The sequence below is a fragment of the Corvus kubaryi genome, unplaced genomic scaffold, assembly GCF_017639235.1.
Source record: "Corvus kubaryi isolate FWS band 111438036 unplaced genomic scaffold, C.kubaryi_AGA036_p1.0 37392, whole genome shotgun sequence".
Classification (NCBI taxonomy): Eukaryota; Metazoa; Chordata; class Aves; order Passeriformes; family Corvidae; genus Corvus; species Corvus kubaryi.
In genome coordinates, this window is record NW_024581131.1 from 13,102,549 (window position 1) to 13,128,593 (window position 26,045).

Consider the following 26,045-nt stretch of genomic DNA (forward strand, 5'->3'; position numbering starts at 1 on the left):
ACATAATTAGTATAAGCAGAGATAATTACTTAATAAAAGATGTAGACCATGGATTTCTGATTAGTGTTAGGTAGACTGGTTCAAAGCCTTTGAGAAATGGACCAAATTTTTCTGATCATGCACCTTTCACACTAAGAACTCTGTTGCCTGTGTCCTAATCTCTTTGATAAAGGTACCTGTTACCTGAAGCATTAGCATTACTCAGTAGCTTCTGCTGGCTCTGAAATTTGTGTGGGGCTGTCCTGTACATGGGGCGGTACTGCTTTTTTCCATTGTTAATTTCTCTGCATATGATGTGACTGCCTTTGGAGGTGAAGAGGATGCAAGGTTCAGATGAACCCCATAACTAACCTGAAGGTTACAGGCAAAGGGATGCAAAGATGAGAAATTTTACAGAAAAAAAATCAAATCTTCTTGCCAGCTGCTATTTTATGGTACTATGTAGCAGTAGGTGCAGCAGCTGTATGAGCCAGATGAACTTACTGCTTGTGGAGCAGTTACTGATGTTGCTAAGCTTCTCTGATGTAGAGGGAGAGCACAATTATTCTCCCAAGGTATATTCTTCTCCATTTTATATATTGCTTGTTACATCTATAAAGGTTGTTCTCATTGCAAAACAGGGGATGTAACTTTGTGATGGTCATTTGTGATAAGAGCAATATTCTGGAATTATGTGCCCTCAGTAGAGCTTCTGTTGCTGATCTTTACTGAGTGTTTTCCTTGCCTGACTCAGAGCTGTAGGGCAGCTCCTACCTTGCAGGTGATGTTAGTTACTGCTTCCCTGCAGGAAGTCCCACTGCTTCAAGTTTGTAGAGAACCTGTTTTTCTCTTCTCTACCTGAGGGCTGAAGGCAAGAGAGCAGAAGAGCTGCCTTTGTGTACCAAACCCAGGCTTGCAGTGAGAAGACTTCTAAAGATAATGCAACATAAAAGTTAATTGTCCTTCTTCTACTTCTGCAAAGTGTAATTTCATTAATTAATTGAATCTGCTTTCTCCAGTGCATATCTTCTGTTCAGAGGAGCCCTTTGTTTTGAGGGCTATAGAGAACAAGGCCTTGGGCATATGTTACAGCAATGGAAATGTTTTTAATTCTGTTCTCCAAGTGATACATGCACGTCTGACAGAGGCAGGTACAGAGACTGAGCAGATGTACAGTGAAGGTTGGTTGATTGCTGGAGGCCTGACAGAGCTGAGTGCACAGTGTAAAGCTGTCTGCTCGGAAGTCTTGTTCTTGGTATATTCTGAGCTTCCTCTAGAACCAAAAATCAGGACTCAAGCAGTTTTCTTGTATTTATTTATCAGCATCAATTTAGAATTTACTTACTTACTTTGCCCTGCCCACCTTGCTCTTTGCTTTGCTGAGAAAGCAAAAAATCCCATTGGTGTGTTTGTGTGTTCAGACGTTTTTGGGTTTCTTTCTTTCTTTTCCCAAGCCTGAGTGGTCTTTTGGGATTTGATAAGAAAAGTAACTCTCCAGTCACCCTACTCTCTCCATCGTCCTCCACACCGGTTTAACTTACTAGCAGTTAGCAGGCTCTTAACTCTGCGCAGGTGTCTGACAGAGTTGTCAAAGTGATGTCTCTTCTACTATTGCTGCTGTGGCAGCAAAGTCCTGAGCCAGCCCTTCCAGGAGAGTGAAGGCACTGACTTTTCCGTGTGCTTCCCACTGGAGACAGTGCAGGGATGCTGAAATCCAGACTGTGTAGACACTGGAGGCTTTGCTTTTAGTCACTGTGCTAGGGAATAGTCTTACTTTGCTCTCCCTTATCAAATTCTATTACCCTATATTTATCTGGTTGCCAGAATGTGTGTGTAGTACATGGGCTGTGTGTCTGTGAAGGCCTTAAGAGACTGCAAATAGCATGAGATTTTTGACTGTAGTACTACTACTGGATGAACTGTTTCTTGTCTCCGTTTGTCTCCCTAGGAATCACATTAATGCATCTGAGCTTTCTCAAATGTATGCTGACTTGAGTAACCTGTTCCTTTCTGCCAGGAAAAAGAGGTTCTTTATGATAGTTTCTGAAGAATTGTGATTAGCTTTCTGATTTTGAGCTGTTGCCCAGATCCTTGGGCAGTTAGGAAGGGTCATGGCATTTGCCTGGATTCAGAGCAGCCCTTGCCTGCTGTAGGCTGGTCCACACAGAGCAGCAAAGAGCCAGCTCCTAGGTCTTCCAGGCCAATATTTTTTTACAACCCTTACTATGTGACAAATACTGTAAGCAACCTATATCTTCTGAATGAAGTTTACAGTAGGAGCAGTGATTATATCCACAAATGTATGTAATTTGCCAGGGCAAATGCTTTTTCTCAGTTTGTATTCTGATCTGCCTTCATAGCTGTAGTAGGCAATTTTGGGTCTGTGAAAATAGAGCTTCACTACTGTTGATAAGTAGAATGCATTTGCACCAAATGAATTGATTAAGATTTCTGCCATGTTTGTCTGGGCAGGTCTTATCTCTTATCTACTTTATTTTCTTTCACAAATGTGTTGCAGGGAGATGCTTTCCTGTTAATTTCCTGTACCCTGTGGCTTATTGAGGATGTGCTGCCATTTCTGTAAATAAGGTTTCTTTAAGAATCTAGAGTTTTGATTATTGAAATTTGAAAGGTTTTCTATGGTTTTGTCTCCCCAGCTTTTTTTCTGCTTAATCTCATAGAGGTTAAATTGCTAATTATTCCCCTCTTTTCTGTAGGTGCTGTGATTGGGGATGGACAGTCAGCTGTGGCCAGCAACATTGCCAACACCACCTACCGGCTTCAGTGGTGGGACTTCACTAAGTTTGATCTGCCTGAAATCAGCAATGGTAAGCTGGAAAAGACACCAATACCTTATTTTAAGTCTATAGTGACTAGAGCTAGGGTAAGCTCTAGGATCTTTCAAAGGCCGCTGTATGTTGCAAGTCTTGTTTGTCATGTTGCATTGGGATCTGTAAAATGCTTAGTCTTTTGAGGAAGTTGACTAAAAGCTTGTAGAGCTGTTCCCACACTTGTGTATTCCTGCAGTCACCAAATCCATGCATAAATAGGGCTTGTTTTTTGTGAGCCTTTTCATGGGCATATACCATTCTCTTAGAATCCTGTATTGAATGTCTTCATTCTCTTACTAACAAGTTTCTAGAGAAATACTGTCTTTATACCTTTAAATTAGAACCTGCTAATGAACTGTGTCTGTTTTCTCTGAGTTATTGACATTAGTGTGTGTTAAAGTGCTGCAGTACATTTTGGGAATCAGGACCCTAGTCTGTTGCTTACCATATTATTGCAAGCCCAGGGAAGTAGATGTACCTTCTAGTCATTTGCAGAAGCAGTGATCTGTCCTGTTTCTCAGGTAAAAGCTATTTCTGGATCAGGAATCTGAGCAATATTGCTGATTTTATGTATTTTCTCTTTCATTTTGTGGAATTTAGACCATAGTTTCACATGTCTTCTATGGCATAAGCTAACTCTCACATTGGAAAAGACTTCCTGATGCAGGCACAAGCATGTTTGATGCTTGTGGTCAGCTGATCAAAGAATGACATTTTAAGGGCTAAAACTAACTTGACTAGAAAGGCTTTTTTTAACCCAGAATGCTATCCTGATATAGCTTGTTGCACAGCTGCAGAAATGTTTGTGGCAGCCTGGAATGAAGATAGGAGGTAGATATTCATGAGTGTTTCTTTGTACAAGCGATTTTTAGCTTAGGCCATCTCTGTGCATATGTGAAAGTCACTGCTTGATTTCTCAGCAAAAACAGATTGGGTTCTGCCTTAAGGGACTGACTTTCTTTAGGAAGAACAGGGATTCTGTTTTCAGAAAGACTTCTGCTTTCACAGGTAGTCACTAAAACAAATTGAGAAAAACTCTCACAGTCCCAGCTCTGTGTGTTCTGCATTTCCAGAAATTGCATATCTGACAACAGATGTCTCTGTGGGGTAGCGTCCTGCTGCTTAAAGAACCCACAAAAGGAGAATGTGCAGTGACACTGTAGTAGGAGAGATGCAGAGAACTGAAATCACAGAATCAAAGAATAGTTTTGTCTGGAATGGAGTTTTAAGCATCATCTTATTCACTTCCCCTGCTATGAGCAGAAACATCTTTCCATAGATCAGGTTGCTCAAAGCTCCGTCCAGTCTGGCTGTCATGGTTTAGCCCCGTGCAGTCACTTGCTCACTTCTTCCCGCCCCCTTTAGGATAGGGAGGACAAGCAGAAAAAGGTATAACTCGAGGGTTGAAATAAAATCAGTTTAATAACTGAAATACTTAACAAGAAAAGCAATAGTAGTTATGAAAAGGGGGGGAGTGGAGGGGAGAGAGGGAAAGTGGGGCGGGGAATAAAACCCAAAAAACACAAGTGATGCACAACTTAGCACCCACTGACCAATGCCCAGCCCATTCCCAAACAGTGATTGGCCCCTTCTGGCAAACTCCCCCAATTTCTACACGGGGTGTGATGTTCTGTGGTGTGGAAGATCCCTTTGAACAGTTTGGATCACCCATCCAGACCATATTCCCTCCCAGTTTCCTCTGAGGATCAGTGCTCAAGGCAAAGTTTTGCCACACAGTGGCAATACTTTTGGTGATCCTGCTAGACTCTGGAACAGAATAAAGATGAACTCAGAGGGGGAAGCATCTTAAATTCTTTGGGACTTCTTTGCAAGTTATAGAGTGGTTGAAGAGTGCTTCAGCTGCTCATAGCTTATTTTTTTGCTTCATCTGGCTGCTGAGGAGAATGCTGCCAATGAAAAAAAAAAACAACATAAGATGTTTGTTTATAATTTACGAAATCCCATAGAAATTAAGAACCATCTGCAGCTCAATACATCAGTGTTTCAATCTTCTCTCTCTCACCTACCAGGATGCTTTTATTCTGAAATAGCTTCCAATTAGCTGGAAATTTGGTATGGTTTCTGTTGTCATTGTGCCCTTCTTGTGGGCCACATTCCAGCTACAAGTCCATCCCCAGCCCTTCCGACTCTATGTGCTTCATAGTACTTGGCTTGTCCATCTTGTCCTATGACCATTTGGAAATGTTCATTTTTATTCTTCTTTTATATGCTGAGCCCAATCCTGTCATTTCTAGTCTATTAACCTTATCTCCTTCTGCCAAGGTGTGGTAGGGATGTATGAAGATGTAGCAGCTATGCTTACACTAAACCAGGTATTTGCCAAGCTTGCCTAGGCACGCACCAGAGGCAAGCTGCAGGTTTGCCAAGGTGCACGACTTAGAGATAGTAGAGCATGGTGCTAAGAACATCAATATTGTGGGTTCAATCCCCATATGGGCCATTCACTTAAAAGTTGTGCTTGATGATCCTTGTGGGTCCCTTCCAACTCAGAATGTTCGTGATTCTCATATTCTCGAGTAACAGTGGAGTGATGGGTTGGATGAGTTTTTTGTGATTCTTCACGATATTGGAAATAAACTATTTTCCCAGTAAAGCATGTGACCTCAGTAGCTCCTCTGTTTCCTCCCATTGTTTCCTATAAATCAGAGGTGGTCCTGTGAGATAATCGGTTTACACAGAGGGGGCTATTGCACTTCCTGGGACTGGCTTAAGCCGGCAGTGGTTTGGGAGTTCAGGCAGATGAAATCATGCAGCTGAAGTTTGGGACTGCCTGCCAGCTCCTCTCTCCATCAAAGAAATTACTCTGTTGCCAACCTCCATCTCTGAGCAGCTCTTCTTCCTGTAACAATTAAACAAAGAAAAGATAGCTTGGAAGTAGGATGTTTTCCATTGAAGCGGATGCATCTGAGTAAGTGACAGCAGCGTGATTAGTGCAGTCCTGTGATCTCAGTGTTTGGGCCCCAGCAGCCTTGGAAGCCTTGGGCTCAGGATGTGGCTCCACAGCAGCAACCTCACTGATCATCCAGCAAGAGCACACAGAAACAGATCCTGCCAGTCCTGGGAAAATGGCTGTGCAGGGACTAGTGGAATTTTAGTCTCAGCGCTGTCTTTCTCTGTTAATTGCAAAATGGAAAAAGATAGCTTCAGATTTCTTCTCTTCTTTTGCCAGTTTTGCTTTTAATAGCTCTGAAATAAACATGACCCGGTCCTATATTGAAATTGTCAGTCATATCAGCATTGGGGCAGAGAATTTATTTGACAGCAGAGACAACGCTATTTCTGCATTTATTTAATATTCTTCTAGTGAGCGTTGCATATCCTTAAAATTCCTGCAGCTAAATATTGAAAACAGTGTAGAATATAGGCTTTCCACAGTAAAATATTTGAAGGCTTTCTCTCTTGGTTATATTTTTTGAATGTAGTTTCTCTCATGCTGCTCACTACTGATAATTTCAGTTTCTTGCCAATTTCTAGTGCTGAACTAGGTCTCGTTTAGGAATCAGGAATTTGTCATGTTCTAACACTGGTTGGGTCTTGAGGAAGGTGGTTCGACCAATACTTACTGATCCACAATGGAATGCAGGGTAACTTAGTAGAAAAAGAAATAATGGTAAACAAACTTCTAAATAGGAGCAGCTGTTAAGAGAATGCTCTCTTTAAGGGTGGCTAGGAGTGGATGATGTGTTCAGCACAGTTTTGCTTTGGCAAACAGTGCTATTGCTGCTGGCATTCCAGGCCTTCTCCAGCTTCAAGCATAATTAATGTTGTAGGTGTAAGCACACCAAGTTGGCACAACAGCTTGATTAATTTGTTCTCTGATGTTTCTTTGATCTGTTCTTTCAGTTCTGTGGTTGCATTAACAACAAAAGAAAACAAGAGATGAAAGGGCAGCCTGGTTCCAAGTAGTTTTCCAAAAATAGCAATTATTTTCCCCCTAAAATCTTCTGTATTGGCTTCATTTCATAGTCAGGCCTCAGGCTCAAAGAAATCAAATAGCCTCTGGCTTTGTCAAATGCATGGGTATGTTTATCTTTCTCATATCTTGAGAACCTTGTAAATGCTGTCCTTAAAATGAAACCTTGCTGAGATTTCCACCTGTCACATTCAGACTTTTCCTGATTGCACAGTAGGCTCTCTTGGTTCCAGACGTAGGTGCTACCTGAGTCCTCATCCTTTGTAAATGAGGGAGAATCAAAGAACCATAATACCAGTATGAATCAGGTAATGAAAGATTGAAATAAATAGCACTCTTTCCTGTTAAGCACAACTTGCATCTGGAACGTTTTGCATTCCTGGCACACATCAAGGTGAAAAGATAGTTCTTGTGCGGTAGGAGAGTTCACATATTATGTTTTGCTAAGAGACATTCACCATATGCAACAGACTTTAAAAACAAGATGATATCCATTCATATTGGTCATCATTGTAGACTGCTCACCAAAAAACCTCAGTGCTGTGCTGGGAAAGGAGCAGGGGGGTGGGAAAAATCCTGTAGATAGAAAATGAGTGAACATGTGCTGTATGATCAACTCTGGGTGACTGGTGATCCAAACCCAATGTTGTCATAAAAAGACATACAGTAAATCCTAGATGAGGAAGAGGATTAGAAGCCTGGAAATGAAAAAAATAGCCCTGAAACTGTACAAGTGGAGGAAATATACAAAACATGGTAATATCCCCAAATCTGTAAATGGTACAGAAAAAATATAAACATTTCTTACCTTACAAAAATAAAAATCTGAGATTTTCTCTTAGGAATGTCCAAGTTTGCACTGGATTAAAAAACAAAACCAAACTTCAAATGCTGAGAAGAGACATGGATTCTATAGACCATGATTCTTCAGTAGTTACAGAGAAATCAGTATCTGTTCTCTCTAAAACTTCTTTTACCCCTTTGAAAAGCAGGAGTTCAGTATGGAAGAGCCCCTGGGCTAAATAGTCCTGTTTAGGACCTGTCCCTGGACCTGCTGGAGCAAGTCCACAGGAGGGCCATGAAGATGATCGGAGGGCTGGAGACCCTGTACTATAAAGACAGGCTGAGAGAGCTGGTTTTGTTTAATCTGGAGAAGAGAAGGCTCCAGGGAGCCTTTCAACACTTAAAGGGACCTTTGGAAAAAAATACGGAAAGAGACTTTTTGCTTGGGCAGGTAATGATAGGACAAGGGAGAATGATTTTATGCTAAAAGAGGGGAGATTTAAGTTGGATGTTAGGAGAAAATTCTTTACTTAGGGGGTGATGAGACACTGAAACAAGTTGCCCAGACAAGCTGTAGATGCCCCATCCCTGGAAATGTTCAAGGCCATGTGTGATGGGACCCTAAGCAGCCTGATTTTGTAAAAGGTGTCCCTGCCTGTGGCAGGAAGGTTGAAACTATGTGATCTTAAAGGTCCCTTCCAACTCAAACCATCCTATGATTAGGTGACACCCATACCTGTTGTCTGAGGGAGCAAGTCTATGATCTTGTCATTAAGAATATTGAGAAGCCATGATTTACCTCACAGAAACTGCAACCAGACCCCAGAGGTGCAGGACAAACTTTGGTATCTTGCAGAATACGAATGAGAGAGAACAGTTCTTAGACCCCCAAAAAATGGACTGGACTATATTTTTTTTTTTTCCAATAATCAAAGATTTTTGCAGGGTTGCTGGTGTTTCGTAGTTGTATCTCTGTCAAATGCTCTGCATGTGTGCTACGTTTATTTGCTCTGTTTGTTGTCTTCTTGCTTGGCTCTCTTTTAACTAGTTAAGTGTTGTGGCTGTGAGAGTCCCACTACTCACCTTCTTAGTATGTTCCCATTCCCCCATTTTTTCCTCCCAATTTTTTAGATCACTGCTGATTAGAGTACCTCGACAAAGGAATTGATGAGAAAGGACCCCTTAGCCAGGTAGACTGGCTCCCTGCTGCCTTTAGGCAAGCACATACTGTAGTTCCTAATATTTTATCTTTTAGTTGATTAAATTCTTTGCTCCTTTCACGTCTGTTGAAAAGACTGGTTGAAACCTTCTAATCTCCAAACTCAATGCTTCTTTTACCCACTTACCTGTCAACATTATTTGTAGAAAACAGATGGTTTTTTGGCACTTACTTTCTGTAGGTTTTGAAAATACAGTACACAATTCCATTTCCAACCCCCCCCTCTGTTTGGCGGGCTGGGGGAGGTGGTGTTGGTGTTTTTGTTTGAACATAAAATTCATGTTTCATTTTCCCCAGTCATCTTCTTTGCTGGATATGTTATCATTTAGGGTTTAACCACTCTTGAGCATGGCTGGCCCAAACCGTGCCCAGGGGTCATGCATGTGGTCTCAGCACAAGGCTGTGCATCAGCACTGATACTTCTGCTGGAATTGTGCTCCCTGGTGCAGTTTAGGATTGCTGTCACTTTCACTGTTACACTGGGTGATGGCTCAGTTTTTGCTACAGTAACCAAAGTTGATTCTCTCATGTTTTCAGGTTCCTGGGTGAAGCAGAAGTTTATAAATGTCAACACAATCTAGAATTCTTTCATTTCACTTCCTGTTATGTCTGTGTGTACTTCAGTTCACTCTGTGGTCTGGTCATGCTCTGTTAATGAAATTACCCAGCTTTATCAAGAGTATTCATCAACCAGCTCCACTGTGTGCCTAGCCCATTGATAAAGCCAATAAATAGGACTGGTTTTGGAATGAGTCACTCAGCAGGAATCCTCCCAGTTTGACTGGGATTACAATGGTGCAGCCTGTTGTCATGTATCCCTTAGGTGGTTCACAGCATATACTGCAGTTCTTGTCTTGATGCCCATCATCTCTTGTGGTGACATAATGAGTATTTAAATAAAACCTAGATTTTTTTTTAAAGGGCACATTTTAATTCTATCTTCTTTTTTTTTTCTTAATTAAGCAGTATAGTCTTTAATCTTTATTCTCTTGTCTTTCTGTTCAACTAGCTTCAGACTAAGCACGCAGGAATTTTGTGATCTTTTGAACCACCTGTTCTTTATGGGCCATGTGTATTTCATGTACTGGTATTGCAGCCTTGATAGTGACTACAATTATTTGCCTTTTTCTGTTCAGCACCTTTCTGTTTATACTAGGCTGAAAATTACTGGTTTTAGCAGCTTCTAGACTGAAAAATTGGTTGAATAAATTTAGAGTACAGGTGTAGGTGGTTTGGTACAGAATGTATTACATAGTCCACTTTTAATCCTTGTCTTCTTTTCCATCAGAGTTTCTTAAATGGAACAGTAGATAGAAGTTGATACTCAGCCACAGAGGAAAGCAAGTCCCCAGGAGAAATGTCTTTTAGACCAGAAGGATTAAAGATGAGGTTCAGTGAATGCTTTAAATCAGCAATGCTGTGAGAAGGGCAGTCCTGTCTGCTTCCCTCTCATGACTACTTTTTGTGCTGCCGGAAGCGTCTATGCAGCCATGGGGTGTACTGGGTTGGGAAGCTGTTCTGGCTAAAGAGTGACCTAGACAAGACAGTAATTTCTCATAGCAGTTCCCTGATGCAGCTTTCTTCTACCCAGGTGTTGGAAACAAAGGGTAAGATTTGTCGAAGTGTTGAGCTACTGCCTTAATTTGATTTACAGGTTTGGACTTTCAGAAATATGCACAAAGCATTTTTGGTACTGTTACTTCTTAAACTAATAAGGAATCTAGACTAAGAAGTGCCTTCATAAACTTGCTTGCAATTTTAGCTGAGCGTATTAAGGCCTCTTCTGGGCTAGGTATGGTCTGATGGTTTAGAAGATAATTTCTGGACTGTAGAAATTGACAGTATTTTACATGGTTCTGTAGCTTCAAACATGTGAGATGGGGTGTTCCATCTTCTAGCATGCAAACTTTCTATATTGCAAACGTGGGCTTTATTTCTATTTTTTTAATGTTTCTTGAGTTTGAAAATACTAGAACCTGAAATTCCCCTATCCCAAAAATTGTGTATGTTGGTTCAGCTTCAAACCTCCTGAAAAACTGAAGGGCGCTTGGGTTAGGCTGGTAAAGTGGACATCACTCCAGCCATGTCTTAACAAGGCACCACTGAACTGTTGGTGTAGATGGTGCTTAAAGGCCTTGGAACCTGATTGTACTAGAGCTTGTAGCCTTCGTGTGCAAGGTACAAAGGGGAAAACACTTGCATGAGGTCACCCAGCAATTTACCAGCAGGGATTAAAATAAAACTACTGTTTTATGGGTTGCTGCTCACTACCATCTACTGAACAGTTACTTCGCTAATTTGCATGAGTGTCTCAAATACTGGAGTAATTAAATGGAGGACTGGCTGGAGAAGGCTCTGCCCTTTTTCAGTGACTGTATCTAAGATGGGTGTAAAAATCAGCTGTCAGAAATTAACATCTGTATCTGCAGGGAGGAGCTTTTCAGTCACCTCCTGTTTATTGGAGATGAGGAGAGCGGGAATGAGGGGCTCCACAAGAGAAGGGGAAATGAATTAAGGTGTACTGTTTCTAATGAGACTGCTGCTGGAGTTTGTCAGTGTCATGATTTGAGACTTGTTTAAACTGTGCTGTCCTTTGCAAAGGATGCTGTTGTACTTAACAAAGGGAGGGGTTTGATAAAGTGCAATTGCTACTATTTCTTGGCCCAGGGCTTCAGGAGGTGAGTAAATTTAATTTCCTGGGCTCATTGCAGCGTCTTATCTCCGTTTTGGAGCAAGGTTTACATTAATCAGGGTATTAACATTTCATAAACTTTTGGAGGAAGCTAAATGTCTTGAGTGCCTTTTGCGTGTACTGTCCGTTGTCCAACATTAAGTTTAAATCTTACTTTATTCTCTGTTCAACCTCAGTGCTTTAATGACTATTCCTTTCTTTCTTTGCAGCCTCTGTGAATGTGCTTGTCCAAAACTGCAAGATCTACAATGATGCTAGCTGTGATATCTCTGCTGATGGGCAGCTGCTGGCAGCCTTCATTCCCAGCAGTCAAAGAGGCTTCCCTGATGAAGGAATACTGGCTGTATATTCTCTGGCACCCCACAATTTGGGCGAGATGCTTTACACAAAAAGATTTGGTAAGCATGCAGCAAGAAATCAGGGTGGGTGGGGGTGTGAGAACCTCAGAACTTCAGCCTTCAGTAAGAAATGCAACAGCCTAACATCAGTAATTGTAGCAACAGGAAACACTAGATTGGCCATCTAGCCAGCTGCAGACACAGTACTGCTGGGGAGAGGCTTGTGGTATGGTCTGGACAAATAAGGTGCTGGTATGGGGGAGCTGCTAAGGAATAGTTTTTTATTCCTTAAAGTACTTCACTGTCTTAGTGATAGAACACCTGCAGCAAGGAAAAGTCCTGTAAAACTTGTAACTTGTGGAGGTCTCCTTATTCTTCTCTACCCCTTATAAGAATGAGATTAGTGTGGCATACATTATGAGAATGCTGGAAGGGAGTGAAAAACCTGTGTGGGTGAAACATGGGGCAGGATGTCAACTCGTGAGAGAAATAACACCTCTTCTCTTCATAGGACCTAATGCCATTTCTGTGAGCCTGTCTCCAATGGGCAGATATGTTATGGTGGGACTGGCTTCCCGACGTATCCTGTTGCACCCCACTACAGAACACATGGTTGCTCAGGTTTTCAGGCTGCAACAGCCCCATGGCGGAGAAACCTCTATGAGGGTGAGTATATGTGTATTCTGTTTCTGTGTGTTTGGCTCCAGCCTAGTAGTTAGTTGCTGGGTTATAATAACAAAGAGGTAGCGTGCTCCAGACCCACTGAATAATAAACATGTGAAGGAGTTTATTACAGAGGCATGCAAACATGGCAGGAGAATGTAAATACAACATAATTGTGAATTTTTTCTCTTGTTTCAAATATGATAACAAGCGAATACATTCCGTGTTGTGGAATACATTCCTAGGGCTAGATATCATTCAGAGTACCTAGTAGCTCTTTTGTGCTTTTTCAGGTAATGTGCATCTTGTTTGTGGTACTACAGTTGGCTTTGCTGAGGCAGCTTATCAGCTGAGGCTTCAGGATCATGTTCTATCATTCCTAAAAGCAAGTAACCTCTAGGACAGCAGCCACCAGCAGTTTTGGGAAGGGTAGGAGCCAAGCTTCATATCGTACCTGCAAACTGAAGTTGAGGCTTACCAAAGCTGAAGTTGAGGCTTTTCCCAAACGAGCTTTGCTGGCTATTTATTAGTTAGTTTTTAATGTATATGTAAGCATATTTGGGCGATGGAATTATTTTTATGTTCCTCTGCTTTGTAGGACAGCTGATCCGTGATCCACTCTGAGTCATTTAGTACCTGAGGGAAAACCTTTGTCTTTTCACTAACTGGTAGAGTTGAGAACATGTCTGTCTTGCTTTCTTAATGAGTGAAGCACAACATGTGTGTCTTGCTTTCTTAATGAGTGAAGCACAACAGCTGTTTAGTGATAGTTCAAGGTAGTAAAAGCCATGTCCAGTTCATAATGCACAAAGAGAGTTGAGGAGTCAGAACTAAGTAATTTTAAAGCTGAAATTTGGGTTGGATTCAAGTTCTAGACCATGTATTCAGGTGACTTGTTTTAGGAGATGAACTTTGAGGGATAACTTTACCGCAGAGGAACTCATTCCACAAGAAATCTTTTTTTCCTCTTTTTTTTTTCTAATTTTTTTTTTAAAGCCTCTCTAATTATTATTACTTTTGGCAGTGTTTTCCCAGTGTACAAGGGTTGCAGTGAGGCATTTGTCTAGTTACCTGACACTGAGGAGAGACTTGTCTCTGGGAGAAATTCCTTGATTCACCTTTGGATTCTGTAGTTGCTCTTCAGACAGTTCATGATTCAGAGAGAGTCACTTTATCAGCTGATGTAAAATTTTCTCTTGTTTATTGTCATCATCTGCTCTATATTATAAGGCAAGGGAAGATCAATGACAAAGGGATTCTTTTGTGCACCAGTCAGCACTTTATCAGACCTGGTTCTAAGCTACCATTCTGGCCTCTCAAAGTAAGAGACAGAAATTACAATGTATTTATGAAAAAAACCACCATTTGGTTTACAGGTACCGTTGATGGAAGCTGTGTGGATATAAGATCATAAAGTACATGGATTCAGCATCCTTTTCGATCCTTTTAAAAATGTAGTTTGCCCTGGTACTGTTTCTTTTTCAGCTATTTTAAGATCCTAGTGAAATGCATATTTTTTCTGCCAGAAACTGGAGTAGCCCTTCCCACAGTCTTTTTACCATATCATAAGTAAAGACAGAGAAGTCCTATTAGCAAAAATCACATGTCTTCCTCTCATCTGTCCTTTACATTTGCTCTAAACTCCAGTTGCTATGGCTTCTAGCCCTTACTTTTGGAGACATTTTTCTGTAGCCAGCTAAATCAGCAAGCTCCCTGTCTAAATGTTTCATTTATATTTCTTCATCTCCATGTCTTCAAATGCTTGTACCCCTGCTCTTAGTCACAATTCAGTGAAGTAATGTTTTGTATTCCTTAATCTTCTCTTGTAATTGAATCTTCCAGCTTTCTTTTTTTTTTCTCTTTTGAATTCTCTCAAAAAAACCTCTTCTTTTTTTTTTTTATTTTTTTCTCCCTCCTTCTGGGATATGTTTAAATGTACGTAATGTGATAAGCACAGTTTTACCAGAAGCCCACAGAGGGTAGTTTTTTTCTATTGGACAATGGCCTTTACTTACGCAGTCAGAAACCATCAAGGGAGGGTCAGGTTTTGGGAGGGGGGAGGGGGTTGCTGTTTTGGTGCATTGAAAATTTTGTGCAATTTTTTCCCACTCTTCCTTTTCAGACTTGCTCCACATCACTGCACTTCTGTCTTTCTCATCTGCTGTAATTCTGGATTTTTTTTTCTCCAGATGGATTGCATGTATTCTAAAGGTTGCTTTTTTCGTGTTTCTTGCACATGTATTTATAGCTTCCAAAAACCTTTCCCCCACGTTTTAAAATCCATCCAGTCTAGCAGGATTTGCTAACTATTTTGCTGTTTTCCCCCTCCCCACATCATGTTTAAAGATGTTAAAAATGTCTTATTTCTGACTGCTTTGGACTTGGAGCTTTATGCATGCATGACAGGGTCACAGCTAGATCAGTTTGAATTAATTTGGTTAAAGAACCTTCCTGTTGAGTGGTGTTGAATATTATTTCAACATTTTGGTGTGCTGCTGGTTGTCTTTGTGCAGTCCATAAGACCAAGCTTGAAAAGCATACAGCTGTTAATTTCATTAATAATATCTCCTCCATCTAGTTGTAAATATTAGTGCACCCACCACAGGTATTTCTTCTGCTTTGAGTTTCACAGTAAGACTGCTTCATAAGTTTTGTAATACTTTTCAAGACATGTAAAATGAAAATAGAGTTTTAAGTAGGAAACATTATCATTTTCTTAGCGCACTATCTTTACAGTGGCTGACATATTCGTATTCAGTTGTGTAAAAATCTGTTTATAGCTTGGCCAGCATGCAGTACAAAAAGGTTTAGGAAACCTGGTGAAACTGTATTCTTTAATATCTAATTTAATATGCACCTTAGAATCAGAAAGCATTTTTGTTGCCTCTCTGCCAACAGCTTGTAACACAAAGCACTTGTTACTCAAACTCTTAATTAAAAATGAGTCAGAGCCACGTTTGAAGCAATATTTTGTGGGGATTTTAATTATACACTACTCCAAAACTCCCAGAAGAAATACTACATTACATTTCTTGAGAATTCTTATAAGTTGTTTGACAGTTCTTTCTGCCTTCCTTCCTGCCTGCCTTCCTTCTTGCCTTCCTTCCTTCCTGCCTTCCTGCCTCCCTCATGGCTTTGGATTTGCAGTCAATGAACTAGAAGAGTAGGGCTTGGCAACATGGCCTCTAAGCCACTGCTGACGAGTGAAATACAGTGATTATTTCTGATTCAAATAACCCTTCTTCCACATCCTTAACTAGCAGTCAGTGGAATGCAGGTTTCTATTGCTTGGAGGGTTTCTTCCATCTTGCTGTTAAAATAGAGATTTTGAAGATGCAATTAATTAATTTTGTTACATGAAACTTTAATACATTTAATTGTACTAGAAATCCACTGGCTATTGATGAAATTTTCTGAGAACTGCAGCACTTCTGGATTTTACTAAGGGGCACCTTGGTTATACAAGTGTGCGTTGTCTGTGTACATCTTACTCCTAATATTTCAGAGAGATTGGGTAGAGTTCACAACAGGTCAGGGCTGTCGTGATTTGACAGTTACAAATTGTGTTCAGAAATAAAGTCATGAATTGTCATCAAATGTGGTAGTTGTGAGCTAGAGGTTCATGCTTTTTCTGTTCACTCCCTTCAGATTGGCCTGATTAGCATTTCACATGGAAACCTGGCTCTGCTAAAGAACAATTTTTAAACTTCAGTCTGAAAAACAAAAGCTCTCTAGTAGTGTTGACTTTTAACAGGAGTGGTATGCATGAACTTCAAGTGTTTGTTGCTTGTGTTCTTGTGGGATTTTTTTGCAAATCTCTGTATTTTATCTGTAGCTGGAGAATACAGGGAAGGAATTGCTTTTAGCAGATCTCTAGCTTGGGGGTGGTACAGATAGCAGTGATGCTGGGAATTGTCTGCAATTTGAGTTTCAGAGAGAGAAAGCTTGGAGACAGGACTCCAAATGTGGAGTAAGGATAGGTTATATAGCCTATTTTGAAAACATAGGTGGAATTAATCTCTAAATAAAGAGTGTCTGTTTTCAAGTGTTCAGTCTGGGGTGATTTCTGAATTCCATGTTCTTTCAAGCATATATGGAGGTTAAAAGACTTCGAAGAACATGAAATTAGAACCTTGTTTGGAGCTGAAGATCCTTAGAAACATGGAAGACTAAGGATCATATTGCCCTGGAACTGATAGCAGTGGGTACTAGTGAGAAAGACAGCCAGAAGGTAGTTTTATTTCTGGCATTCACAAATGCTGATGTCCTTGCAATGTTTAATGTTTTTCATTTTACCCAGAGGAAGATAACTTGGAAATATCAGCAAAACATGATTACTGGAATCCAAATTAAAATAAAACCTTGAAGGTAGCTTTTAAGTTCAGGATGCAAAAAGTGAAGTAGGTGATAGAAAAATTTGATTGGCATGAAGCTGAAGAACGAATCGTACAATTTGTGGGGATAAAGTGACTTAACCAAGCCCCATCTCAAATGCTGCACTGTGCTTTGAATGTGGAAAAAATGCAGGCTGTGGAGATCCAGAACTAGTTCTTGACAAGACTGCTGCTATTTGGGAAACATTCCAATTAAGCGGTCGGTCAATAGCCTGGATGGAACAGAGTATGTGTACATTTCCGTTGTAAACAGATGGAGAATTCCAAATACCACAGGAAGAAGGGCCTGAAACAGAAAGACTTGCGAAGTTTTAGCACAAAGCCAAGCTTTTTTTGTTTTAGCATATTAACTCTCAATGAGGACAATGCACAGAATTTTTGAAAAGATGGCACAGTTTTACTGAGTGCTATTGCATTCTGAGCTTCATGCAAGTGTCAGTAGAATGTATCCAGTGTGGTCTGCAAAGGTCGCTCACTGACTCTCTGGGTGAGCTATGTGTGCTCCTGTAGCCATAAGCGACCAGGCTTTAAGCTTGAAAGCAAATACCCTGCACATTTGCTTCACTGAGGCACAAGTTAGTTTTGTCAGAATCCATGGGAATGTGGAAAGAAAATTGGGTAGGAGAATATGTGGAGATGTCTTACTGCAACACATCACCTTCAGTGGAAGAGTTCATATGAACTAACATACTTCTGAGAAAAAGAATAGTTTGCAAGAAAGTACCAACTTCTTGCTGTGTTGTTGAAGAAGAATGTGTTGGTATGGTCCCTTGGGTCTTCTTTTAAGAAAGATTTGACATCTTCAGGTCAACAGGGTGATCTTCTGTTGACTCCAAGTAGAACTGCAAATAATATATCCAATTATTGCCCAAAGAAATTTTTCACTCTTGGCAGAAGTCAAGCTGCATAGAATGTTTTTTAGACTTTCAAAAGGCCAAGCAAAGTCACAGACTGCAGGCACTTGTTGATACTAGGAGAGGACATGGGAGCACGACCCTTTTTTGACTGAAATGGGAAATCCTTCCTTTAGCAGAGAAGACCATAATTGTCTGGTTGAGACCAAATATTTTATATATTCTGTATGTTGGCAGATTCTGTCAGGTATCTTTAGGAAAACAGATCATATCCAAAACACGTTGATAAACACTGTTTATGTAGCATGCTGTAAGAAAGAGCTGTATTCAGCATCACTGGAAAATGCAGCACTACCTTGGGGGTGCAGATGGCACACAGACTTGCACAGTTGTGCACATTTGAGTATGGATGCAGAAATATGCAGGAATAGTATGTTGTAAGAGTTAGTTATGTTGCTGTCTTGACCAATTCAGCTGTGTCTGCCTGAAGCCTGCTAAGGCAGAACTTAGAGGAAACTGTAAAAACTCATTAGAACCCTTCATAAAATACTGTGTTAATATCTCATGTGATGGTTAAACACAGAGCAATGTCTGTTTTAGCAAAGTGGTGTGAAGAAAAGGCAAATAACGTCTCTTCAGGATGTTTTTACTTCATGGGATGTGAAACTGAGAGCCAAGACATTTTGTTTGGTATTTGGAGAGCAGAGCTCTTGCAGTTCAGATAAGGCCTTGAGCCTGTATACCCCACAGTAGCTACTGTTAGCTTCAGTGCAGTTTGGTACATAGTTTTAACTAGATTTAAGAAATTATGGCAAACATGGTTCCACATCTGAGATTATTTATGTGCAGTCATCTTGCCCAAGTCATTTAGGGGGAAGGGAGCCAAAGTGAATTATTACCAATTTGTATTGAACTGGGTATGGTCTGAGAAGAAAATGCTGTTTGCAATTTCATAAAAACTTTTTTCAGTACTTCTTCCTATCATCTTCCTTGAATTAAATTTGAACCAGCTCTTTCCTCCAGTATTTATTCCTTCAGACATGTAGGCAGCTGGATGACAGCCTCTTTTCACCTAGATGAGGATGCATGTAGCTCTGTCATCAACATATTGTTGACATTTGATCTTGTATGCCATTCTACTGAGGCTCAGCAGATGGAATGGCAGCTGTGCACAAATCCTTTGCTCTTGTCATTGGATTTTTAACACACTGTAGATGTTGCTGTTACAGTCTCAGCATGACATTTAATGAGGAATTCACAGGTAGTGGTTTTGGTTTGCATTCTGAGTGAAGGGCAAAGAAGGAAAAGTTTGTCATTCCTTTTGCCAGAGAAGTGACCGTGTCTTTATTGGATTGATCCAGCATTGAGAGCTGTTGGTGATTTTTGCAGGAGAGAGTAGCAGTGGGGCACAGTCCTGTTGGCACAGTTTAGTTCGCTTCTGCATCTGCACTGAACATACATACACGTGTCTATCTTCTGTCACTCCAATCCCTTTGACATTCCCGTTTCTCTCCTTTCATCTTTTCCAACCATGTGCATGTGCAAATGAAAGGATAATTGTTTTGTTTAACAGTTTCTTGCTTACTCAGCCCTAGGTTTCAGATCCAGGTTTGGACCAGTCCCCTAAGGGGGTTTTTGGAGCTATTACCTTGGTTTTGCAGCCTTTGGAAGACAGGTAGTAAAATAATGAGCCACTTCACTGCAAGTGTGTTATTTTACTGAGTGAGAGCTTTGTTACCTAAGATGATCCATTTCTTCATAAGACCTTGTTCCCACTAGTTATATTTAAATGTAGTAGTTGCATGGCAGGCTTGTGAAATAAAGTACCAGCTGATAATGCAAAGAACTCATCTAAAGAAAGAAGGGATTAGGTGTGCTTTAATGAGACTTCTCTGAATTTGAAATACCAGCAATAAATTGTGATCAAGTAGGATCAGAAAGAACCAACAATCTTTTACATTTGCAGAAAGTTTCTCATTCCATCCAACAGGAATTTCTGGTGCTGACCTGTTTTAGGAGTTGGATCAACTATCCACAGTTAAGGTTTCAGTTGTTGCTGAAAATTAAGAGTTCTCATTTAATTCACTGTGGCTCAGAAAGCAAAGCTAGGATTTTCTGCATGGACAACAGGTGCAGGAAAAAGTCAGAAAGAGGTTTGTTGTATTGGTAAAGACTGAAGAAAAATTTTATATATAATCCTATTGCATCTGAGGAAGATAAATGGAGTTGAAAGAAATTTTATTTGTGCTGAGCATTGGACGATAAAATCCATTTGAGAATAAGACTGACAAATCCAAAAAGATAAGTGCATTATTTGTCACTTCTTCCATTTTAACAGAGAAGATCTATTGGAAAGATGTGTATATTGTTAGCAAGAATCAGCTGTGGGGGAGGGGTTGAGCAGCACACACCAACCTGCCTAATAAAGGAGAGACTGGGAGCAAAAAAAGCAAGTCTTTTCCCCTGTCTCATTGTGGAAAATGTGTGCCTTTTTCTTTGTATCTGCATATAGGCACAGAGACTCTTTCCAAACAAAGGGGAGACTTGCTATGTTTCAAAATGCTGATATACACTGTCTTATGAACAAATGTATTGAGCAATCAGTCAGTTATCCCAAGGAGTGTTTGTTTTGCTTTGCTTTGCTCTGCTTTAGACAAGCTAGACTTGAATTTTGCTGTAGAGGGCTCTGGGGTTTGTGGCAGTGCAAGTCTTAAGCCTGAATTTCATCATCTTTTGTGAAATTCTTTAATAGAAGGCAAAGTAAAGAATGTAATCTAAGCAGAAATATAGTGTTATTTGTTAAGGAGATCAGGTCAGAATGTCTTTTTCTTATTATACTTCTGGGCCTTCGAAAAACACAAACTAATTGACTGCATAATACAAGTCAGTGATGCGGGTGGCTTACTGGCAAAGGACATGTGGTGTATTCAGGGGAGTGGTAGATGCTTTATAGAAACTTACCTGATACCTTCATGTCAGAGCTGAACTAGTTAACATGTTGACGTTATAAAAATGTCAGGTAAGATACTTCAGTGGCAACACAGTATTGGGAGGAGACAAAAAAATGAAAAAGATAATTAATTGATTTAAATGCTCTCTTGACAAGGTTCTTGCAATCAAAAAAAATGAAGTCAAACTTGCTCTGCTTATGCCTTCATGCTGTCACTGCACCTTATCTGCTGCTCTGGCAAATACTATCAGAGTTCATAGTTTTATGCATTTGTTTTAATGCTCTTTGAGTAGTTTCAGACTGTATGTAGGCCTTGCTTGGAGATGTATTTCAGTGAACTTAATACAGTGTTGTGGATTGGCTGTGATTTTAGGACTGCACCTGTGACATATTTCACACAGCTTAGATTGCTAAAGTATGAAGTACCTATGCTGGCCAGAGTCTCTGGTATAGCTGCAGTTGTATTGACAAAGCTGTGCAGCCTCTACAATCACTGTGATAGTATAACCCCTACCCATATGAAGAGCACTTTGTTTACCAATACAAATTTTGCATCTGTGTAGGTGTATGCTACAGTTGTTGGCTGCACAGTTATACTCATCCAGCAGAGATAAATGATCCTTTCTGAAGCTCTTCCTCTGCAACCCAGGTCAGAGTAGCTGCGAAACTGTGTATTTTACCAGTCCGCAAAGAGGTTTCTATAGTGTTTAACACATCAGATATTTCTTTCCTTGTGTGTTCTCATTGTCTGTCAGCCTTTGGTGACAGTGTTAATTCAGTTGAAAATTAATAATTATGTTTTAGGCTGGTGGTTTATAAGCCCTCCTTATCTGCTTCAGGGATAGCATAATCTCCCCATGTAAAGGAGACAACAGCTGCACTCCCTCCCCAAGTGGTGTTTATCAAGGTTGATCTAATAGCCAGCTTGCTGCTTAGGCTAAGCAAAGGTAATGGCTTGAAATTTGTTGGCATCTTGAAAGCAGATGCATCTAGTCGAGAGCAGAAGTGTCTCTATTGAATTAAAAGAGATAAAAAGCAAGAGTTCCTGCTGAGTTTTCCTACCTGCTTGTGCCAAAACTTTTCTCTAGCTTCAAAACATGTTTGTTCTTTCTTGAGTGCCAGAGAGAAGAAAGATCTTGCTCTGCCAAACGAGTAGTGTTCAGCACTCCCCTGCTTTCCATTGCTCTCCTTAGAGGTGGGAAGGCCTTGAGCAAAGAGGCGGCTGTGCAGCTGATGCGATGCCTCCACTTTGGCCAGGCGCGGTGCCGCTTGGATCAGGCGAGTGGTGCAGCACCGTCGCCAACTGGCAGCAGTAGCACAGACTTGGGGCAGCCTGCTGCTGCTTTGATGACTGACAGGATCCTGGCGATTGCTCTGTCCAGCTTTTTAGTGTTGCCACATCCCAGAAATGGGAGGGGGGGGAAGGTGGAATTTGATGTTATTAAAAAGCAGCAGCTTCCCTGGGATAGAGTGGGAGGGGAAGACAAAAGGACTAGCTCAATAACGAGGACGTAGCAGAGACTTTTAGCAAAAAGTTTTCTTACCCCTCCAGGGCAGGTATAAATTAACTGTCTAGCTCTGTGCTTATGTGTTGTGTCCTGGGCCTGTCAGCTTGACATTGAGGAAGAGATCATTGGGAAAGATTCCTTGAGGCTGTTGATTGTCATGCAGCCTCTCCTGGCACTCTGCCATAAGTAGACGCCTAAGCTGGTGGCTGTGACAGGTGTGCCAGTACTGATGTGACAGCAGTGACAAGTTGGAGAGGAAGCAGCAGCAGTGGGCTTGAAGTGGCCTTTGCACTCCAAATGTGGCTTGTTTGCTGAATAATTTGAGGGCCTGTATTTTTCTTTTCTTCATGCCTTATAGCCCTGCTTTCTTTGAGCCATCTTTTCCTGTGGCTGTGAAGTGTTGAAAGGAGCTTTACAGAGTTCAGTGCATGATGTACATGCCCACTCCTGTTGAGTGAGGATGGAAAAGGCACACCAAAGAGATAGGTAGTTGCTTCTAGTACAGTTTTTGGAAATAGAAAAGTGCAGACATAAATTGCTCAACCAACTCTTTCCCCACACCTCATGGTTACAGGAATGTAGAATGGAAGCAACCGACTTGTTTCTTTAGTGAATATTGCTTTCCCTTGGTACGAGTTGCCTTCTGTGTGGAAGTTTAGGTACCTAGACAGTTTTGGTTTTTCTAGAGGAGGACTTTTTACCTTCCTGACATCCCCTGAACTCAAGGAGAGATGGATTTCTTGAAATGACAGAAGACTGCTGGAATCTCCAGCAAAGTGTGGAGAGATACCAAAGACAGGGTTTTCTACAAATGTAAGCACAGGTCGAGCAACTGTTTTGTGTAATTCAGCCTGGGTTATGGGGCCCTAAAGTGAAGGAGTAGGACCTGTCATATGTACTGAAATAATATTTATATGTCATCGTTTTTGCAAGAAGAGAACAGCTTGCTATACATATGTTACCTGTTCAGGCTTAAGCTTCTATAGGTATGTTCTGAAGCACACACTCCTCAGACTTCACAGTGTTTGTATTTAGAGAAACATACCATTCAGAACTATTTCAGAACAGCATCTGGAAATAAAGGCAGCTGCCAACTTTGTAAAATGCTGAATTGCCATGTCTGGTGGTGTGTCTGTGTATTATTGAACTGGCAGCATAGTGATGCTAAGAGCAAGTTTGACATTGGTTATGGTGAAGAGCATGGAAGCTTTCTGTGACTGCTGATGGTCATTATGGGCTGATAAAGTGTGGTGCAATGTGATATCTCCTAACCAGAACTGCCACACTACTAAAAATAAGCTCTCTGGAAACTCTGATAGGGTATGGTGAGCATCTTAAAGATCACTTTAAGTGATCATTAGTGCACTTTTACAGCACTGTTTCTAAAGTGATTCCTGAATCCTTGGCTGTCAACATGGCTGTTACACATGGCCTGCACTAAATCTGTGAACCAGCCCTAATGAAAAGAAACTGTTGAATTATCAACTTTATGCGTTTGTATTGTTAATTTTAAGAGTTTGAGGGCTGACAGCAGTCACTTGACCTAGAAACTGGAGAGTTGTGTTTATGTAGGATTTCTGTAGTAACCTGAGTATTTTTCCTAGAAGTTCAGAATTACAAAACATAAACAATCCATTGGCAAAGAGGTATGGTCAGTCTGTGGTATGTTGTCAGGCTGGCTACTTTGGTTGAAATATCTCAGTAACTTTTTATAAGATTTAGCAATGGAAACAAGAAGACTAAAAAAAATCCAAAAGGAATTAGCGGTGATCTTTGACAAATAATGCTTCCTGGCAGAGTTCTGACCTTCTTTGAAGAGAAGGACCTGCTGATGTTGAAGGAACTTGAATTTTTTTTTTCCACTATGTATAGAGTAGGGGGTCTTGCTAATGGATGCAATTGCAACAGACAGTCTGTATGACTGCATCAGATTGATTAGCTGGGTCCTGGTTACTGCTGCGAGTGGTGATTATGCCAGTACAGCTGCTTTCTCTTTTTATATACTAATTACCACACGCACGGATGTCATCACCCTTAACACTGCATGGAGTTGTCCCATTAGCGTGGGAGTGGGAAGCAGCAGGGGAGGGGAGCTCTTCAGCATGACAAGCTGTTTAGAATTGAATGGAGTGGAGTGGAATGATGAAGCAACTATTCTGATGCAGAATGTTAAAGCTGTCTTGTCTTTGAGATTCAGCCCTCAGCCAGCACTTCCAGGTTGTCAAAAGCAGACTCATGTCCTGGGAGGAGCATTTTCCATGGGGTACTGTTTACTGCAAAGCAGTAAAGCTCACCTGTAGCCAGCAAGTCTCCCGCCTTGGCGTGGCTAGTTACAGAGCGTGTGGGACAACAGCTGTGCAAGCTGACTTGCCAACTGGGCAGAGCTTGCTGCTAGCCCAGGAAGGTGGTGGCTTCTTGAGATGTGACATAGCCATTCTCAGGAGAAGAGAAACTGTTTTGTTTCTGACTTGCCAAGGAAGGATATGATGGAAGACCCTTGCAGTCTTGAGAGATTCATAATGCTTATTTTATGAATTTATGCTTCTGGTTCTGGCAGACCCCTCCCTTTCCCCTCCCTCCTCCTCCTCTAAATCCAATCTTCCCATCTCAGAGTGCATCCTAATCTCCATGGTAACAAGTGTTACCATCGTACATCTGATTCCCCCACCCTTCTGTTTCTCCCCTTGCCCTTCCCTCCCTGCTGTCCCAGCAAGCAAGGCAGGGCAGGGGAATGAGACAGACATGACAGAGATGGGTAAGACCTAGCTAAACCCCTAAAGACCTGTTCCTACTGTCCAAACACTGAGCTTCTCTGAATACACTAACTGCTGAGAGACAAGGCAAAGAGTGGCCAGCTTCTGCCATACAGAGAAAGCCGTTTTTCTTGTCTAGTGTGGCCTCCTCAGAGGAGCAGTTAAATTTGTTACTGGTGATGGGAAATAATGCAGCTATGTTGTTTTGCTCTGACTTACTTTGATTGCATATAGGATGGTCAGGGTACTAGCTATTGGAGGGCACGTAGATAAGTAATCCCTGCCTCGGGCTTCTCAAGTTAAATTGTCAAACAGACAAGATAGGCAGTGGGCAACAGAGCTATGGAGAAAAACAGCGCCAGTTTATTATGATAGCTGATGAGTCCCATCCTAATGGCTTCTAATTATTTGCTTCAGGTCACCTCAGCAGTGCAGTTGTGGTTGATCTGCATTCCCCTGAACATTTATCCTGTTGTTCCAGCATACCATCATTCCCTTCCCTGCTTACTGGTTTACCACCATCCCCTCTTCATTGAAGTCTGAAGGAAAGGTCTTGTGATGGTTGGATGCTTGCCCACCAGAAAATCTGATTAAAACCTCTCTTTCACCTTGGATTTATCCCATTGAAAAATCCATATTCAAAGTCTATGTTACTTGCAGTGATGACAGGTCTAAATACTAGCTAAATTTCTGCAGAAATTCTCTTAATGATTTGGTCTTGTAAATGCAGTCTTCAGTCCTACCCGTCCGAAGTCCTGATACTTTAGTGGCCCAGTATGCTGAAGCATCTTTGTCCATGTCTATTCTTGGTAGCCAAACTGACTCATTACTGCTTTTTCTATTTCCCTTGCCTTTGTTTTTATGATTTCCATGTGTCATATTTTTGGGCTAAATGAATTGTTGTCAGTATACCCAGTTCTGGTTGCTGGATGCTCCACAGCTGTGTGCCAGTCAGCCTATTAAACATTATGGGGCACATGTGTGTGCATTTCTAGCAGCTGCTTACTCTCACTGCTGATTTAGTGGTTTCTTGCAACATCCTGTAAAGTGACATGTCTCTATGGTCATCTGTGCTGCTGCAGGGAAATTGCACATTTGTTTGAGCCGCCTTGGCTCTCCTGCCTTGTATTGTCCTGTCAAGTAATCT

The 26,045-nt window shown here is 41.1% G+C and overlaps 1 protein-coding gene across 4 annotated transcripts in view; it reads left to right on the forward strand.

Annotated features, from left to right (window-relative positions):
• AMBRA1 (autophagy and beclin 1 regulator 1) overlaps positions 1 to 26,045 on the forward strand; it is a 129,062-nt gene that overhangs the window by 73,980 nt on the left and 29,037 nt on the right. For all 4 annotated transcript variants that reach the window (XM_042038420.1, XM_042038421.1, XM_042038423.1 and 1 more), the window contains 3 exons: positions 2,697 to 2,807; positions 11,648 to 11,836; positions 12,288 to 12,442. In XM_042038420.1, the coding sequence (XP_041894354.1) occupies positions 2,697 to 2,807; positions 11,648 to 11,836; positions 12,288 to 12,442 (455 nt within the window). The remainder of the gene's footprint in view (positions 1 to 2,696; positions 2,808 to 11,647; positions 11,837 to 12,287; positions 12,443 to 26,045) is intronic.